General features: G+C 49.4%; 1 protein-coding gene across 6 annotated transcripts in view; it reads right to left on the bottom strand.

Moving 5' to 3' along the window:
• Positions 1–1,225: 1,225 nt before the first annotated feature.
• The window catches only part of LOC125132904 (zinc finger protein 548-like), a 42,824-nt gene continuing 27,304 nt past the window's right edge, over positions 1,226–16,745 (bottom strand). For 3 of the 6 annotated variants that reach the window (XM_047790759.1, XM_047790758.1, XM_047790757.1), the window contains 3 exons: positions 7,909–7,950; positions 4,784–4,910; positions 1,226–3,331 (listed from right to left, as the gene is read on the bottom strand). In XM_047790759.1, coding sequence (XP_047646715.1) covers positions 1,713–3,331; positions 4,784–4,910; positions 7,909–7,944 — 1,782 coding nt within the window. In that variant the 5' untranslated portion in view covers positions 7,945–7,950 and the 3' untranslated portion in view covers positions 1,226–1,712. Of the gene's footprint in view, positions 3,332–4,783; positions 4,911–7,908; positions 7,951–10,213; positions 10,679–10,769; positions 11,347–16,745 lie in introns of those variants that run through there. The other 3 variants (XM_047790755.1, XM_047790756.1, XM_047790754.1) reach the window with 3 other exon arrangements.

Raw genomic sequence — 16,745 nt, 5'->3', positions numbered from 1 at the left:
TCATAGACTAAGTATGAGAAAGAGGTTGCCAAGTTGAATAGGTAGGGAGTAGGAAAAGTTAGTTGTTTCTTTTTGTTTTGTTTTGCTTTGCTTTTTAGGACCACACCCGTGGCATGTGGAAGTTCCCAGGCTAGGGATCAAATCAGAGCTACAGTTGCCAGCCTACGCCACAGCCAGAGCAATGTAGGATTCAAGCTGAGTCTGGGACCTATACCACAGCTCACGGCAATGCCAGATCCTTAATCCACTAAGCGAGGCCAGGGATCAAACCTGCTACCTCATGGTTCCTAGTTGGATGCACTTCCACTGTGCCTCGACGGGAACTCCAAAAAGTTGTTGATGAAAAGAATTCTGAAAATTAGTTGCACAATATGCGAATTCTTATTTTTTGGCCACACTGGGACATATGGAAGTTCCTGGGCAAGGGACACCACAGCAGTGACCTAAGCCACTGCAGTGACAATACTGGATTCTTAACTTGCTGCAACACAAGAGAACACAATGAGTTTGGTTTTTTGTTTTTCTTTCTTTTTTGCTTTTTTAGGGTCGGAACTGAGGCATATGTAAGTTCCCAGGCTGGGGGCTGAATCGGAGCTATAGCCACTGGCCTAGACCACAGCCACACGGGATCCAAGCCATGTCTGTGACCTACACCACAGCTCACGGCAACACCAGACCCTTAACCCAAAGACCGAGGCCAGGGATCGAACCTGCATCCTCATGGATCCTAGTCAGGTTTGTTAACCACCCAGCCATGAAGGGAACTCCTTCAATGAGTTTTGTTTTTGTTTTTTGTCTTTTCTAGGGCCACACCTGTGGCATACAGAGGTTCCCAGGCTAGGGGTCCAATCGGAGCTGTAGCCTCTGGCCTACGCCAGAGCCACAGCGACACGGGATCTGAGCCAGATCTGCAACCTACACCAGAGCTCATGGCAATGCCGGATCCTCAACCCACTGAGCAAGGCCAGCGATCAAACCCACAACCTCATGGTTCCTAGTCAGATTCGTTAACAACCGAGCCACGATGGGAACTCTTCCCCACACCCCTATGAGTTTTTAAAGACACTAAATCATGCAATTATAATGGTAAAGGGTAAATTTTGTTATGTATATCTTACTACAATAAAATATATACATACTATATTAAAGTAGATCTTAGGGAAAGATTAGAGCAGATATTTTTCTGAAGTCTTTCCCTATCTTTGATACTTCTTCAAGTGTGAACTTTTTGGCGCTTGAATGAACTGGGAGTTACGGCTAAACATATGCCCATGATCGCTGCAGTGAGGCCTTTCTCCACTGCGAAATCTCTGATGGAGTTGGAGTTTCACCTAAAGACTTACATTCACTGTTCTCAGAAGGCCTTCCTCCAGTGTGAGCTCTTGGTCCAATGAGTGGAGCTGTACCAAACAAGTTCCCATATTTTCTGACTCCTAAGGCCCACTCCGACATCAGCTCATGAAGTGCTTCTCTGGTATAAGGAGTTTGGAGTAGCACCTGATGTACCAGGACCTCTGTATTCATAAGGCCTTTTATTTTTTGTAATTCAAGTACAGTTGATTTACAGAGTTACAGATGTATAGCAAATTGATTCAGTTACATATATATATATATACACACACACACACATATAATTATTTTTCAGATTCTTTTCCATTATAGATTATTACAAGATATTGCATATAGTTCCCTATGCTGTACAACAGATCCTTTCATAAGGCCTTTACTGCTGTGAATTCTCTGCTTAATGAGGCTGGAGTAGCATCCAAAGAGTTCCCCATAATCACAGCACTCGCATCTTCACTGTGGATCTTCTGGTGATGAACGAGGTGAGATTTTCTAATGAAGGCTTTCTGACATTTGCTGCACTCATAAGGCCTTTCTCCAGTATGGATTTTCTGATGCTCCACAAGTATGTGCCTGTGGCTAAAGGCTTTCCCACATTCTCTGCACTCATACGGCCTCTCTCCAGTGTGATTTCTCCAGTGCTTAATGAGGTTGGAGCTGTACCGAAAGAACTTCCCACATTCACTGCACTCATAAGGCCTTTCTCCACTGTGAACTCTCTTATGTCTAATGAGTCTGCAGTGGTACCTAAAGGCTTTGCCACATTCACTGCACTCATAAGGCCTTTCTCCAGTGTGAATCTGCCAATGTTTAATAAGCTTGGACTTGCACCTGAAGAATTCCCCACACAAGCTGCACTCATAGGGCCTCTCTACAGTATGAATTCTTTGATGTCTAATGAGGGTAGAGGTGTACCGAAAGAATTTCCCACATTCACTGCACTCATAAGGCCTTTCTCCAGTGTGAACTCTCTGGTGCTTAATGAGTGTGGAGTTGTACCTAAATGTTTTCCCACATTCGTTACACTTATATGGCCTTTCTGCAGTGTGAACTCTCTGATGTCTAATGAATGTGGAACTGTACCTGAAAAATTTTCCACATTCACTGCACTCGTAGGGCCTTTCTCCAGTATGAACTCGGCCATGTCTTACCAATCGATAGTTGTACCTGAAGAACTTTCCACATTCTCTGCACTCATAAGGCCTTTCTCCATTGTGAATTCGCTGATGTTTCATAAAATTGGCATTGTATTTGAAGAATTCCCCACATTTGCTGCACTCATAAGACCTTACTCCACCACGGTGAACTCTCTGATGACTAACGAGTGTGGAGTTGTACCTAAAGCATTTCCCGCATTCACTGCACTGAAAAGGCATTTCTCCAGTGTGGATTCTCTGGTGCTGAACAAGGTGAAACTTTCGAACAAAGGCCAACCCACAGCTGCTGCACTCATAAGGCCTTACACCAGTGTGGATTTTCTGGTGCTCAACAAGTATCTTTTCTCGGCTGAAGGCTTTCCCACACTGAGTGCACCTGTAGTCACGCTGTCTACCACCAAAGGCGTCCCCACACACAGTGTCCCTGTGTGGCTTCCCCACACTGTGAGGGCCCGGCTGCTGCAGGAGGCCTGTGATGCCTGGGAGGTCCTTCCCATCCCCTGTGCACGTCGAGGTCCCATCTGCTATGTGAACGCTGCTCTTTGTCAGACAGGAAGGCTGCCCCTCATCCCTTCTGGAAAGTTTATCTCTAACCTGATGCTTTTCCTGCTGGAAAAGGTTTGTCGCACCACCGTGTGGCCCTCGATCAGGGTACATTCCATCCTGCTTGGGCAGGCGCACAAGGCATTTGCAGAGTGGGTCACACATCTCACATGGCCGGGCCGTCCTCGTGGATGGATCTGGCTCTGGAGTCCTGGCTGGCGACACTGCCACAGAAAGAGCTTGCTCAGATCGTGCCTCCTCATCCTGGGCTCCATGCCAACAACCTGTGGCAGAGAAATGCTGGTGAAGTGCATGGTGATTCTGGTGGGAAGGGCAGCGGATCAGAAGTGACACACCCAGGACCAGAGCCCACGACAGGAGGGCCTGCTGTGCTGAGATGGACCTGGGCAGCTCCCATGATGAGAGAGCCCTGACACAGGTCAGGAGAGGAGAAAGAGGTACACTCTCGGTCTGTTTGGGCAGCTATACAAAGTACTACAGACAGGCTGGCCTCTGAAGAACAGAAATCTCTCGCCCACTTGCAGAGGCTGGAACCCGAGGCCAGTCTGCACTCCTCTGGGTGGCAGACGTCTCCCTGTGTCCTCGCACAGAGGAGGAGCTGGGAAGCTGTGTGGGGTCCATCATATGGGCACGGACCCCCACTCATGAAGACTCTGCCTCCATGACCAGGCCCCTGATAAACCCGAACCCCACCTCCTAACACTGTCGCCCTGGGCAGGAGGTTTGCAACAGATAAACTCTGGGGCGACATAAACATTCAGACCGTAGCCGGGGGGAGCGACAGGACTGCACGTCAGTGCTCTGCAGATGGCTCTCAACACACCTCTGGCTACTGGGGACTAGTGAGCTCTTTGGAGGAGGCTGTGTCTAGACCTAGAAACACCTGACTACGAAATGCAATGAGAATATGTGCAGACGTCACAACACCTTACACACAGTCAAATGAGCATCACTGCAGAGGGAGCAATGAGACAGAACATGTGACAAGTCAGGGCCACACTGGTGTGCGTGCAGTGTGGCAGAAGAAACAAAAATGGGGAAGAGAAGGCAGAAATGAGGTGGTTCACCATCAACCAACGGGGAACACAGGACCCAGCCCTGTCCACACCCTTTCCCAGCCACCCTGCAACAAAGTCGTGCACTTTTGAGCATCTCTGGCCACTGATGTTGTAAAACCCACACTAGCAGGTACCCAGGGGCTGCCCCGTTGCCCCAGGTGAGCACTGACGTGGCGCCTGAGAGAGGCCAGTCCTGGGTGAGAGACAGGAAAGGGAGAGGCCAGCACACATGCAGACAAGATCAAACACAGGACACCCACCACCCTGAAATCATAAGACTTTCACAGGGGAGACTGGGGAACAACCTGTGGTCCCCAAATGAGCAGTTAGGTTGGTGCCTGAAAGGAATGTCAGCAAGAGAAGGGGACGCCCTCGGCACCAAGGTCCAAGCATCTAGACCGAGTGACTCACCCGGGGACAGGCCAGGCTGAGGGCGTCTGAGACCAGATCCAGATTTCTGACCCCTCAGTCCCGTCTTACAAGCATTCAGACAGTAGGAGAGACAGGGCTGCTTGGGGAGAAGGATGACCCTGTACACACGGTCCAGCCCCGGCACCAACACCACAGGGGCCAGGAGACTGGAAGGCAGGGGGACCCATGGCCTCAGCGTGAGGACAGAGCCCAGCCCAGGACACAGGCCGAGAGTGCACACCTTACCTGGCGAGGTCAGAAGTGCCAAGATCTCCGTCATCACGGCATGGTACAAGCGTCTCTGAGCCTCATCCAGGAGCCCCCACTCCTCCTGGGAGAAAGATATGGCCACGTCCTCAAAGACCACACGGCCCTGCCAGAACGGGAAGAGTGGTTCATGAACAGCTTCTGCTTTTAACTGTCCTTCTGTGGATTCTGTATTCATCCACCTGCCAGCCGTGAGTTACGGGGCTAAGGGAACGGCCAAGCCAAGAGCCCACACCCTGAACCTGCTCCGTGATCACTCTCACCCCCAAGCCAGTACTTCCCCTGCTCATCAGCCCAGGGCAGGAACCAGCCACCAGGACAGCCCCCAGTCCCAGGCACACAAGAATCTGACCAATAGCCACCCCTCAGCTTTCCTTCCAACCCTCCCTGCACTTCCCTCCAAAGTCTGAAAGGGTCTGACCACTCCCTCCCTATTCCTGTGCTCAGGCCTCCAGACCACATCTAGCACTTCCCACAGGGCCTGTGGTACATGGTGGGCCTTCTGCTCTGGGGACATACACGTGATGACACCCTCCTTCCATGTGGGTCTCGCTGTGTCTCCACTCAGCTCCACAAGTGAAGATCCTGTGGGTACGCTCACTGTTGCCCTGCCCTCCTCAGGACCCCACCCTGTCCCCACACGTGCCCCTCCCAGGCCCCCCTAGACGGCCCAGGTCCCCCAGGTCCTGTGCACTGGGGCCTGTGCTCCTAGGTACCACCGATTACTGCGTCCAGCACAGGGCACGAGCTTCGGGGGAGGGGGCGAGCGACAGCACCACCTAGGCCCCAGCCCTCCCCTACCATCCCGTATCCTGGGACCCCAGGCGGACCCTCAGACAACCAAACTCAGAGTTGTCCTTCCTCCTAAGCCCAGGGCCAGGGCCTGGAGACAACCATCTACCCGCCTCCTGACCCGCCTGGCACGCGTTGGGCTGTACCTTCCTCAGGACTCTGACCCTCCAGAGCACCCTGCACACGGAACCTAGGCAGGGAATGGCAAGTGCTCCTAGCCTTCAATTTAGCCCAGTCCTCCCCCTGAATGCCACAGGCCCCTGGGGCCAGGGCCGGCCCCAAGCCCTGCCTGGAAGGTCTCCTTACATGTCCTGTTTCTTGGGCAACCCCCCACACTCAGCCAGTCACCTTTTCTAGATGAGACCCCCTGTGCCCTTTGCCCTCTCCCTCCTCCGTGCTGCACAGTATCCCAGCTACACTAACCTCCCCAGGTATAGTGCCTTTTCTAACGGATCCCATGTCCTCCCTCAAGAGCCATCAAGCGTCCCCTCTGCCCTCAGGAGGCTTTCTCCCTCCTATATCCCGCCTGCTCCCTCATCTGTGCTGGTGATGCCATTACCAGCCTGTACCCAACCCAGGGAACTAGTCCTCAGGCCCTTCATCCCCACTTCTCATCCTCTCATGGCATCGCCACCATCAGCTAGAGGGGATGCTGCCTACAGCTGGTCCACAACTTCATCCTTGCCTACACACCGGCCACTATGTTGCAGTCTGCCTCCATCCTGAATCCATCCTCTCAACTCCAGATCTCTGTGTAAAAGTGTCCCCCTTCTCCTAGGAGTCCCTAGAACATCTGGGATATGGAAAAAACCCGACTCTGCTCGTTCCATCTGAAAGTTCCTTCTACACCTGACACCCCCCCCACCCCGGGCCGAGTGTAGTGGATCCATCCTTCCTAACAAGGCCGGATTCCTGCCATTTGCAACAACATGGATGGAACTAGAGACTCTCATGCTAAGTGAAATAAGTCAGAAAGAAATATGACTTATCAAATACCATATGATACCACTTATATGTGGAATCTAACATATGGCACAAATGAACCTCTCCACAGAAAAGAAAATCATGGACTTGGGAACAGACTTGTAGTTGCCGAGTGGGAGGGAATGGGATAGACTGGGAATCTGAGGTTAGCAGATGCAAACTATTGCCTTTGGAATGGATAAGCAATGAGATCCTGCTGTACAGCACTGAGAACTCTATCTAGTCACTTAGGATGGAATATGATAATGTGAGAAAAAGAATGTATACATGTGTGTGCGACTGGGTCACCTTGCTGTACAGTAGAAAACTGACGGGTCACTGGACACCAGCTATCATGAAAAAAATAAAAATCATTAAAAAAAAAAAAAAAAGAGTTCCCTTCGTGACGCAGCAGAAACGAATCCAACTAGGAACCATGAGGTTGTGGGTTTGATCGCCGGCCTTACTCAGTGGGTTAAGGATCTGGCATTGCCATGAGCTGTGGTGTAGGTCACAGACTCGGTTTGGATCTGGCATTGCTGTGGCTCTGGCGTAGGCCGGCAGCTGTAGCTATGATTAGACCCGTAGCCTGGGAACCTCCATATGCCAAGGGAAGCGGCCCTAAAAAGACAAAAGAAAAAAAATTAAAATTAAAAAAAACAAAACCAAGCACAGCCAGATTCCTGGACTTGGCCCTGATTCCTCCTTTTGGCCCACGTCCTTGAGTCCCTCTCTCTCCACCACAAGCAACACGGTCAGCTCTAGTTCACAACACATCCAGAAGCCAAGCACTGCTCTCCCTCCACAGCTACCACTGTGGAGGTTGTGTCACCAACACTCTCCTGGATTATTGCAGGAAACTGCCCCAAAGTATTCCTGTCTCCACCTCCCCCCACTCTCCCCCACCCCTTCCCTGCCTTCTTCCAACCTGCAGCCAAAGGAAGCCCGTCCAAACCTGGGTCATGGCACCTTCCTCCTCTGCTTCAAACTCACCCACTACCCACCAACCTGAGCTGGGGGGACCAGGACCTCTCTGAGATCTGAGACCTGTGTCCTGCTCCCCCAGCTCCCATTTCCACCAGATGTAACAGAGACCTGCAGTTCCCTGAACTTGCCCGCCAGGTCTCACCTGCAGCTGTGTGAACCTTCTGCGTCCAGTGGTCAGGAGGCCCTGCCCCGTCTCACCCCATCAGGTGTCAGAAATGGAACTGTTCCAGAATACCTGAGACTAAATACAGGACCCCAAGCCTGGGGAAAGCACGAGGTCTACAGACGCAGGAGAAGGGACACAGGTCGTGGGACACTACCCTTCCCTGGGGGCCTGCGTAGCAGGGTGACCCTCCACTCACCTGTTCTGGGTCCGTAAGCATTTCTGCCGCTGCCATGGGGCCCTGGGGGAAGAAGGAAGCCATAAGACACAGGTAACAATGTAGGACCCTATAGCCGAGCTGGGCCACCCTTCCTTGCCCTGGACCGCGGCTGACAGCCTCAGCTCAGTTCCTCAGAAAACAGTACTGCCTCTTACCAGCTGGGTGACCCTGGAGAAGGACTCCCTGAGCTTCAGGGGAAAGTAAAGGCTTATGGGGATAAAATGCTTCCAACCTCATGGGGCTCACGTTAGTATCTAATGGAAGGAATTCATACCATGTATCAGCTATGACTGTTCAGAGTCCACAGTTGTGTACATATGTCCATAGCAAATGAAGTGGTAGAGTTTTGAAGTTTGGGGTCTTCTTTTTTTTTTTTTTTCCCCTTTTCTAGGGCTGCTTCCCACAGCATATGGAGGTTCCCAGGCTAGGGGTCTAATCAGAGCTGTAGACCCTGGCCTACACCAGAGCCACAGCAACGTGGGATCCCAACCACGTCTGCAACCTATACCACAGCTCTCGGCAGCACCAGACCCTTAACCCACTGAGCAAGGCCAGGGATCGAATCCACAACCTTGTAGTTCCCAGTCGGATTCATTCACCACTGAGCCACGACAGGAACTCCGGGTCTTCATTTTCACTTCTTCTTCTTCTTTTTTTTTTTGTCTTTTTCTAGGGTGGCACCCATGGCATATGGAGGTTCCCAGGCTAGGGGTCTAATCAGAGCTGTAGACCGTGGCCTACACCACAGCCACAGCAAAGCAGGATCCGAGCCGCATCTGCGACCTACACCACAGCTCACGGCCACACCGGATCCTCAACCCACCGAGCGAGGCCAGGGATCAAACCCGCAACGTCACGGTTCCTAGTCGAATTGGTTAACCACTGAGCCACAACAGGAACTCCCATTTTCACTTCTTCTTAAGATTTCAGAGGCTGCTATATACAAAACTTTGCATTGTAAGTAAATACCTAGAGATAATTCAATGCAGAGCCAATCACAAATGTTTGCATACATTTAACCGAGGCTACAGGATCATTTCTAATTGCCTGTAGATATGCATTTAGAGGAATATTAGTTAATTAATTTCTTTTTTTTCTTTTTAGAGCCACACCTGCAGCATACTGTCATTCATGGACTGGGGCTAAAATCAAAGCTGCAATTGCAGGCTACACCACAGCAACATAGGATTTGAGTTTCATTTGCAACCTATGATGCAGCTTGTGCCAACTCTGGATCCTAACCCACTGAACAAAGTCAGAGATCAAACCCGCACCTTCCATGGATATCAGTCAGGTTTTTAACCCGATGAGTCACAATGGGACATCCTATTTACTTTTTAAATCTTTTTTCCCCCTTTGGCCTTACCCATAGCATGCAGAAATTGCTGCGCCAGGGAGGCAATCAGTGCCACAGTGATGACAGTGCCAGATCCTTTACCCACTGAGCCACCAAGGAACTCCTAATTAATGTATAAATTAATAAATGTTTCATACCTTTTTTAAATACAGCCGCACCTGCAGCATATAGAAGTTCCCCGGGCTATAGATTGAAATGGAACTGCAATTGCAGGCCTATGCCACAGACACAGTAACAACAGATCTGAGCCACATCTCCATCTGCAATCTATGCCACAGACTGAGCGAGGTTAGGGATTGAACCCATCTCCTCATGGATACTATGTTGGGTTCTTAACCTGCTGAGCCACAACAGGAAGTAGTCTTTCACACACTCTTAGTTAATGAGCTGTAAGGAGGAGCTGGGCAGGTAAGTCAGCTATTAGTCCATTCAGCAACCCGGCCTACCTACTAAGTCAGCCTCAAAAGGGAGCCAGTGGGGAGCCCTTGACTGAAGCAGGGGACCACTTCTCTGGCCCTCGGGGGTGGAGGTGAGGCGGCAGGGCCCTGGTCTAGGACGCAGTGGCTGCGCCAGCCTGGCCCGCCTTCCCCTTGTTCTATCTCAAGTGGCCCTGGGCTCAGCAGAGCCTGCAAGTGGAGGACCCACACCAGCACACACTGCAGGGAAGCGCCCCGTCCCATCCAGCCCTCCTTTTCTTCACACAGGCCACGATCCTCCTGCGCCAGGCCTGCTCTTGTCTGTGGCCCATCAGGGATGCGGACACCTGCCCCCCATGTCCTGCCCTCCCTCACCACAGGGTCCATCTCAAGTAACAGTCCTAAGAGTGCCTCCTCAATCCCATCCCCAGGCCACACCCTGGCCCGTCCACACCCGCCACTCCTTTGAGGTCTCCCCTCCCGCCTCCTTCCTCTGCTTCCAGACTCTTACCTTCTCCTCCATGTATAGTGTCTCCATTTGGTGAACCATATGGTGATCTCGAAACATCTCGGGACCAACATGTCCAAGAACAACTCAACCTCTTAGTCCCCGAACCTGCTCATTGCACCAACCTGCCCATCTACGTGCTTTTTCAGATATTCGGGCAAAAACTTTGGGATGGTGTTTCATTCCCGCCTTTGCTTACAATTGTATTTTATAAATCAGGGAATCCAACTGTTCCTTCTTTGAAGGAGACTCTCTTCGTATTTCCCCTGTCCCGAAACCACCCTAGTCCAGCCCCTACCATAATTCTCCTTGGTTCTATCGTGGTCGTCTGCTCCGCAGTCTCCCTGCCTCCATTGGCATCCAGTTTTCCAAAATTTAAACTTCTAACTTTGGGGAGTTCCCTGGTGGCCTAGAGGTTATGGATCCAGCATTGTCACTGATGTAGCGTGGGTTCGATTCCTGGCCAGGGGAAATTCTGCATGCTAAGAAAATGAAACCAAAACAAACAAAAACAAAACCACTGCCTTGAAAAAAGAAACAAGTAAAAAAATAAACTCACTTCGGACATGGTCATCTCATCCCCACTCCCTTCACAACCTTCCATGGATTCCAGAAGCTCAGGCTAACTTTTCAGGGGAGACACCCCGGGTTTCCCCAAAGCTGCCGACTCCGCAGCACCTGCAAGCCGTGCACAGGCGGCCCCCAGCAAACTCTCGCCCGCACCCCAGTCCACTGGATGAAAAGGCGACCCTCCCAAGGCTGCCCTCTGCTCTGGACTCTGAGGCTGACCCGCAGAGAAGATGAGCGGGCGCTCCTCGGTCCGAATTTGGTCCTCGGAGGCGGGAGGCGGGCCAGGTGGGAGCCCGGGAGACACGGGACCCACCTGAGCCGGGCTCATCGGCGCTGCCTTTGCCACCTGCCGTGGGAAGAGCGGGGACTGGGGAGGTGGTGAGCGGGACGGGAACGAGGGCACCGCCGTCAACTACGGGTTCAGAGGGCCTCGCATCCGCTTTTGGGCAGCGGGAACCACGCCTCTTCTCCGGCTTTTCCGCTCCGTCACCTCGGTGCCCCCCAAGAGACGCTCTGCCCATTAACCCGCGAACAACTCAAAATAATCCAAACACTGCAAGAGGAAGCGCCGGAAGTCCCTCCCCACGCAATACGTACGCACGTGTGCGTCCCTCCCCTACGTTCTCATTGGCTCGAATAGGGCATCCTCGCACGCAGCGACCTCTGGGTAATGTAGTTCCGCTTCTGCCACACCTGTAAACTTCACAGCCCTATTCACTTCCTTTGTGTGTGGTAGAGGCTTAGAGGCTCCAAAAGAGGCTCTGGGAAATGGAGTTCCCTGGCTCCAAACACGAGGCGGGGCGTCCCTTGCTCTTAAAGGGAACGCTCCCAGATTTCTGGAGAGCTATCTGGGAATACTCACAGAAAATTTAGGGACCTTTTATTTCAGACTCCGAAACACAGCAAGTTCCCCCCAAGTCTGCTCGTCCAAAGGGAAACTCATAGCTATTTGCTATATCGTCGCTTTTCAAATACATGTTGACTGAAGTTCTGGATTAGGATTAATGGAATTCGGCATATTGTTCCAGGACAAGAAAGACAAGACTTCAGACAGAGCCATGGTGGGGATGATGGAGAAATAATGACAGGAGATACACAATTGGTTGAATGTTTGAAACTGTGATTTTGGGTCTCAAATGATCAGCTTTTCTAGTTGTATAGGCAGTGATTCTGTTTAAACCTAGTGAGCAAAATGTTTCTTCAAACAATATATATTTCTCCATATCTGAGCTATCTTCCATTATTTCAAGAATCTGAGGAGTTTGCTTGTGGCCCAGTGGGTTAAAGATCCGGTGTTGTCACTGCAGTTGCATGGGTTGCTGCTGTGGCTAAGTTCCATGGCCCAGGAACTTCCACTTGCCAAGGGGTGAGGCTAATAGTAATAACAATAATAGTAGAAAAGCCAGAGAATGAAGCTGAGCCTGTGGCCACACTCAAAATGTTATTTATTTATTTATTTATTTATTTATTTAGGGCTGCACCCATGGCATATGGAAGTTCCCAGGCTAGGGGTCAAATCAGAGCTGCAGCTGTCAGCCTACACCACCGCCAGAGCAATGCCAGATCTGAGCCACCTCTGAGACTTATACTGTACCTGACAGCAATACCAGACCCTTAACCCACTGAGCAGGGCCAGGAATCAAACCCACATCTTCATGGATACTACTTGGTTCTTTATTGCTGAACCACAATAGTAACTCCATATGATTCCTTTTAAAAAAATTTTTTTTTAAATTTTTTATGGGTTGGGCCTGGCATGTGGAAGTTCCTGGCCCAGGCTGCTGCAGTTATAACTGAATTCTTAACCTGCTGCATCACGAGACAATTCCAATATGATCATTTATACTTGAAAATGTGTCTAATTAACTGATTGGAGGGGTCGACAGGATCTTTTGAAAGTCTTGCTAGAAAGGTGAGAATGTATGTGGAAGCTGTGTTGTGGTGTGTATTTACAGATCTAAGAAGTGTTTAGCACATACTAGATTTTAGGCAAAATTGTAGATGCATATAACACATCTGGAATAGGATTGCCAGCTGCTCTGTGTATGCAGGAATGTCACATGTTTTCTTAGATTCTGTATTTGTCTATTTTGCATTCATTTATGGTGAGGCCAAACTAAAAATTTCTTTTTTGCAAGTCATGTTTTGCAGTATCACAAACATACTGCACATGTAATATTAATATCATATATTATAAACACCCCAAGAACAAACCATAACATAGTGTTCACTTCCTGCTCAGTAAGAGATGTCCCCTCCTAGGTACTCCCTGATACTTTGGTCATAAAGGCATTGAAAAAATAAAGTAACCTTCTCTAATGAAAAATAAAAATAAATTCCCTAAGAAAAAACATAGAAAATGGACCCATTGTGTTTAACAGAGACCCAACATAAAATGGAGTCAGGCAGTCATGACAGACCTGTGGTTCAGTCACTTACAATATTTTTTTAAAATATCTATGAACAAAAACTGTAAGGACTTCTGAATCTGCTAAGGGTCCTATCTAGAAAGGCCTCCAAAGAGAAGCTCCAATAACAGCTAATCATCAAAACCTTGCACTCAGGCTGCAAGTATTACTGAACCAAACTTGTGTCAGCTCACCCCGTGCACAGTAAAGCCAATCTCCTGACACTGGGTTGTGGTAAAGGAAAAAGATTTATTGCAGAATGCTAAGCAAGCAGAAAAGGAAACTCATGGTCAAAAGATCCAGTCTCTGATGGGGTTCCAGGGAAGGGTTTTTAATGTCAGAGTGAGGGAGAAAGTCATAGGGAGAGTGACCAGCTTATGCAAAATTCTCTAATTGGTTGATTGTGAGTTAACAGGGTGATATTTCGGGAATCTCAAAAATCAATTTTATGGCTCAAATGGTCTGATGATCAGCATCCAGTTAACTTCCTTCACCTGGAAGGGATTTTATTTATTTTTTAATTTTTTTGGTCTTTTTGCCTTTTCTAGAGCCGCTCCCGCAGCATATGGAGGTTCCCAGGCTAAGGGTCTAATTGGAGCCGTAGCCGCTGGCCTACACCAGAGCCACAGCAATGCCAGATCCAAGCTGCGTCTGTGACCTACACCATAGCTCATGGCAATGCCGGATCCTTAACCCACTGAGCAAGGCCAGGGATCAAACCTGCAACCTCATGGTTCCTAGTCAGATTCATTAACCACTGAGCCACGACGGGAACTCCTGGAAGGGATTTTAGACTCTGCAAAACAACTCAAGCACATGGCTCAGAATATTATCTACAGACCTTGAGAAGGAACTAAAGGTCCTTGACTGGGAGTTCCCATTGTGGCTCAGTTGATTACGAACCTGACTAGTGTCCAGGAGGATCTCTATCCTTGACCTCCCTCAGTGGATTAAGGATCTGGCATTGCCGGAAGCTGCAGTGTAGGATGCAGACAACATTCGGATCTGGTGGTGCTGTGGCTGTGGGGTAGGCTGGTAGCTACAGCTCTGATTTGACCCTAGCTGGGAATTTCCATGTGCTGCAGGTATGGCTCTAAAAAGACTAAAAAAAAAAAAAAAAATGCCCTTGACTTTGTTTGATGGCTAAACTATCATTATTTTGTCTTGCTTGAATGCTTTCCATTGTTTCTGCATTTTAATTATCTGATTAAATTGGTTCTTTGGAACTGTAGGAAGGCCTAGGCTAAAGCTTTTGAACAATAAGAGTCAGGGGACACTGGGATGGATGGGAGATTCTGTCCACCGGGAGCTCTATAGTTTTCTGCTCAGTTCCACAAAGACTCATGGTCTAGCTGCAAGGGCCATCCAGTCTCCTTAAAAAATCTCTCAACTGCGGAGTTCCTATCATGGCTCAGTGGTTAACGAATCCAACTAGGAACCATGAGGTTGCGGGTGGGTTCGATCCCTGGCCTCGCTCAGTGGGTTAAGGACCCAGCATTGCCATGAACTGTGGTGTAGGTCACAGATGCGGCTCGGATCTGGCATTGCTGTGGCTCTGGCATAGGTCAGCAGCAACAGCTCCGACTGGACCCCTAGCCTGGGAACCTCCATATGCCATGGGTGCGGCCCTAGAAAAAACAAAAACAAACAAACAAACAAAATCTCTCAACTGTGGCTTCTGCAGCTTTTACTTTTAAAAATCCCTCACCTCCTTCATTTCACCCCCAAAACTACTTTCATTTACAGCTGAAAGCTGCATATCCCTGATTTTCAAACTTTATGAATAACACTATTATTTTTCTATAAGATAACGCTTGATTCTTTTTTTTTTTTTTTGTCTTTTTAGCTATTTCTTGGTCTGCTCCCGCGGCATATGGGGGTTCCCAGGCTAGGGGTCGAATTGGAGCTGGAGCCACCAGCCTATGCCAGAGCCACAGCAACGTGGGATCCAAGCCGTGTCTGCGACCTACACCACAGCTCACGGCAACGCCGGATCGTTAACCCACTGAGCAAGGCCAGGGACCGAACCCGCAACCTCATGGTTCCTAGTCGGATTCATTAACCACTGCGCCATGACGGGAACTCCCGCTTGCGTCTTTTCTAGGATTTATTTCTAATTTAGGAGGACAGTATACCCCCCAACCCTCTACGTCCTGCATGTGACAAGGTTTTCCATGAACCTCTGAGGTTTGCCCCAACTCTCATTTCTCGGGTGTCGAGAGTTTATCTAAACTACTCCATGGTCCTGCTGCCTTGCCATTCATTTGGTTTGGCCTAGTGGTCTGCTGGGGACTTCATCTGACACCTCCCCTTGTGGAATAACATGCCCTAGTTAGCCATCCCCCAACAATGATGAGGAATAAGGGACATCCTCCGTGGACGAGATTCCCAACACATGCTATTGCCAAATGCCTGTCCTCAAGCTCTTCTGGGAAACAAACCATCTTCAATATCCAGAACAAGGAAATTGGTGACATTCTTCAGACTTTCCCAGGAGGCCTTGAACAGCAAGGCAAATTGAACCAAATATGGATTGACAACTATTCTTTATCCTCTTGCTTCTCCCACCTGAGTAGTAAATACAGATAGAGGTCTGCACCAAATGTGTTCACTCTTTTATTTTGGCAGTCTAATTCTGATCTCCACATTCAGCACATAATAAACAGAACACCACTGGTATACTTCCCTTAGTCAATTAAGAATTTTATCATCACAGGAGTTTCCGTCGTGGTGCAGTGGTTAACGAATCCGACTAGGAACCATGAGGTTGCAGGTTCCATCCCTAGCCTTGCTCAGTGGGTTAAGGATCTGGCATTGCCACGAGCTGTGGTGTGGGTTGCAGATGTGGCCCGGATCCTGCATTGCTGTGGCTCTGGTATAGACAGGTGGCTACAACTCCGATTAGAACCCTAGCCTGGAAACCTCCATATGCCGTGGGAGCGGCTCAAGTAAAGACAAAAAAAAAAAAAAAAGAATTTTATCATCACAAACACCAGTACTGTGAGCTGGAGACTCCTGGGTTGGGTGACTCTGAGGGTGGAAAAAAAAATTAACCCAACCATTACAAGTCAATCAAATATACCAAGAAGGGAAATCTCCACAGGCTGCTTGTAGAAGCCAGCTAGAGTCCTTTTGTCCAAAGCTGGGTCATATTCCATCCAAAACAATTCAATGAGGGAGCTCCCATGTGACACAGCAGGTTAAGGATCTGGCATTGTCACTGCAGTGACTTGGGTTGCTGCTGTGGCAAGGGTTTGATCCCTGGCCCAACGTTCTGAATAGCCAAAAACAAAATAAAACAAAACAAAACCTCATTTCAATGGGGAGGGATTGAGGCACCTCAAAAGTCAAGTGACTGGTGAGTCCTCCAGATGAAGGAAAGGCAGAGCTTTCTGCCTCCTCTGAGTACTTCAAGGATGATTCATAAGCCCTGTGCCACATTACTATACAGTAGAGGAGAGGAGGCTTCTGTAACAGATACTGGTAGCAACTTATTTCTGGCAAGGACTCAAGGAGTATAAATATCTGAGCCATCTCCTTTGAGCTGTTTTGCAGAT

The sequence above is a fragment of the Phacochoerus africanus genome, chromosome 8, assembly GCF_016906955.1.
Source record: "Phacochoerus africanus isolate WHEZ1 chromosome 8, ROS_Pafr_v1, whole genome shotgun sequence".
NCBI lineage: Eukaryota > Metazoa > Chordata > Mammalia > Artiodactyla > Suidae > Phacochoerus > Phacochoerus africanus.
Note: the sequence above shows the minus strand (reverse complement) of the source record. Positions and strands in the feature narration are given on the sequence as shown.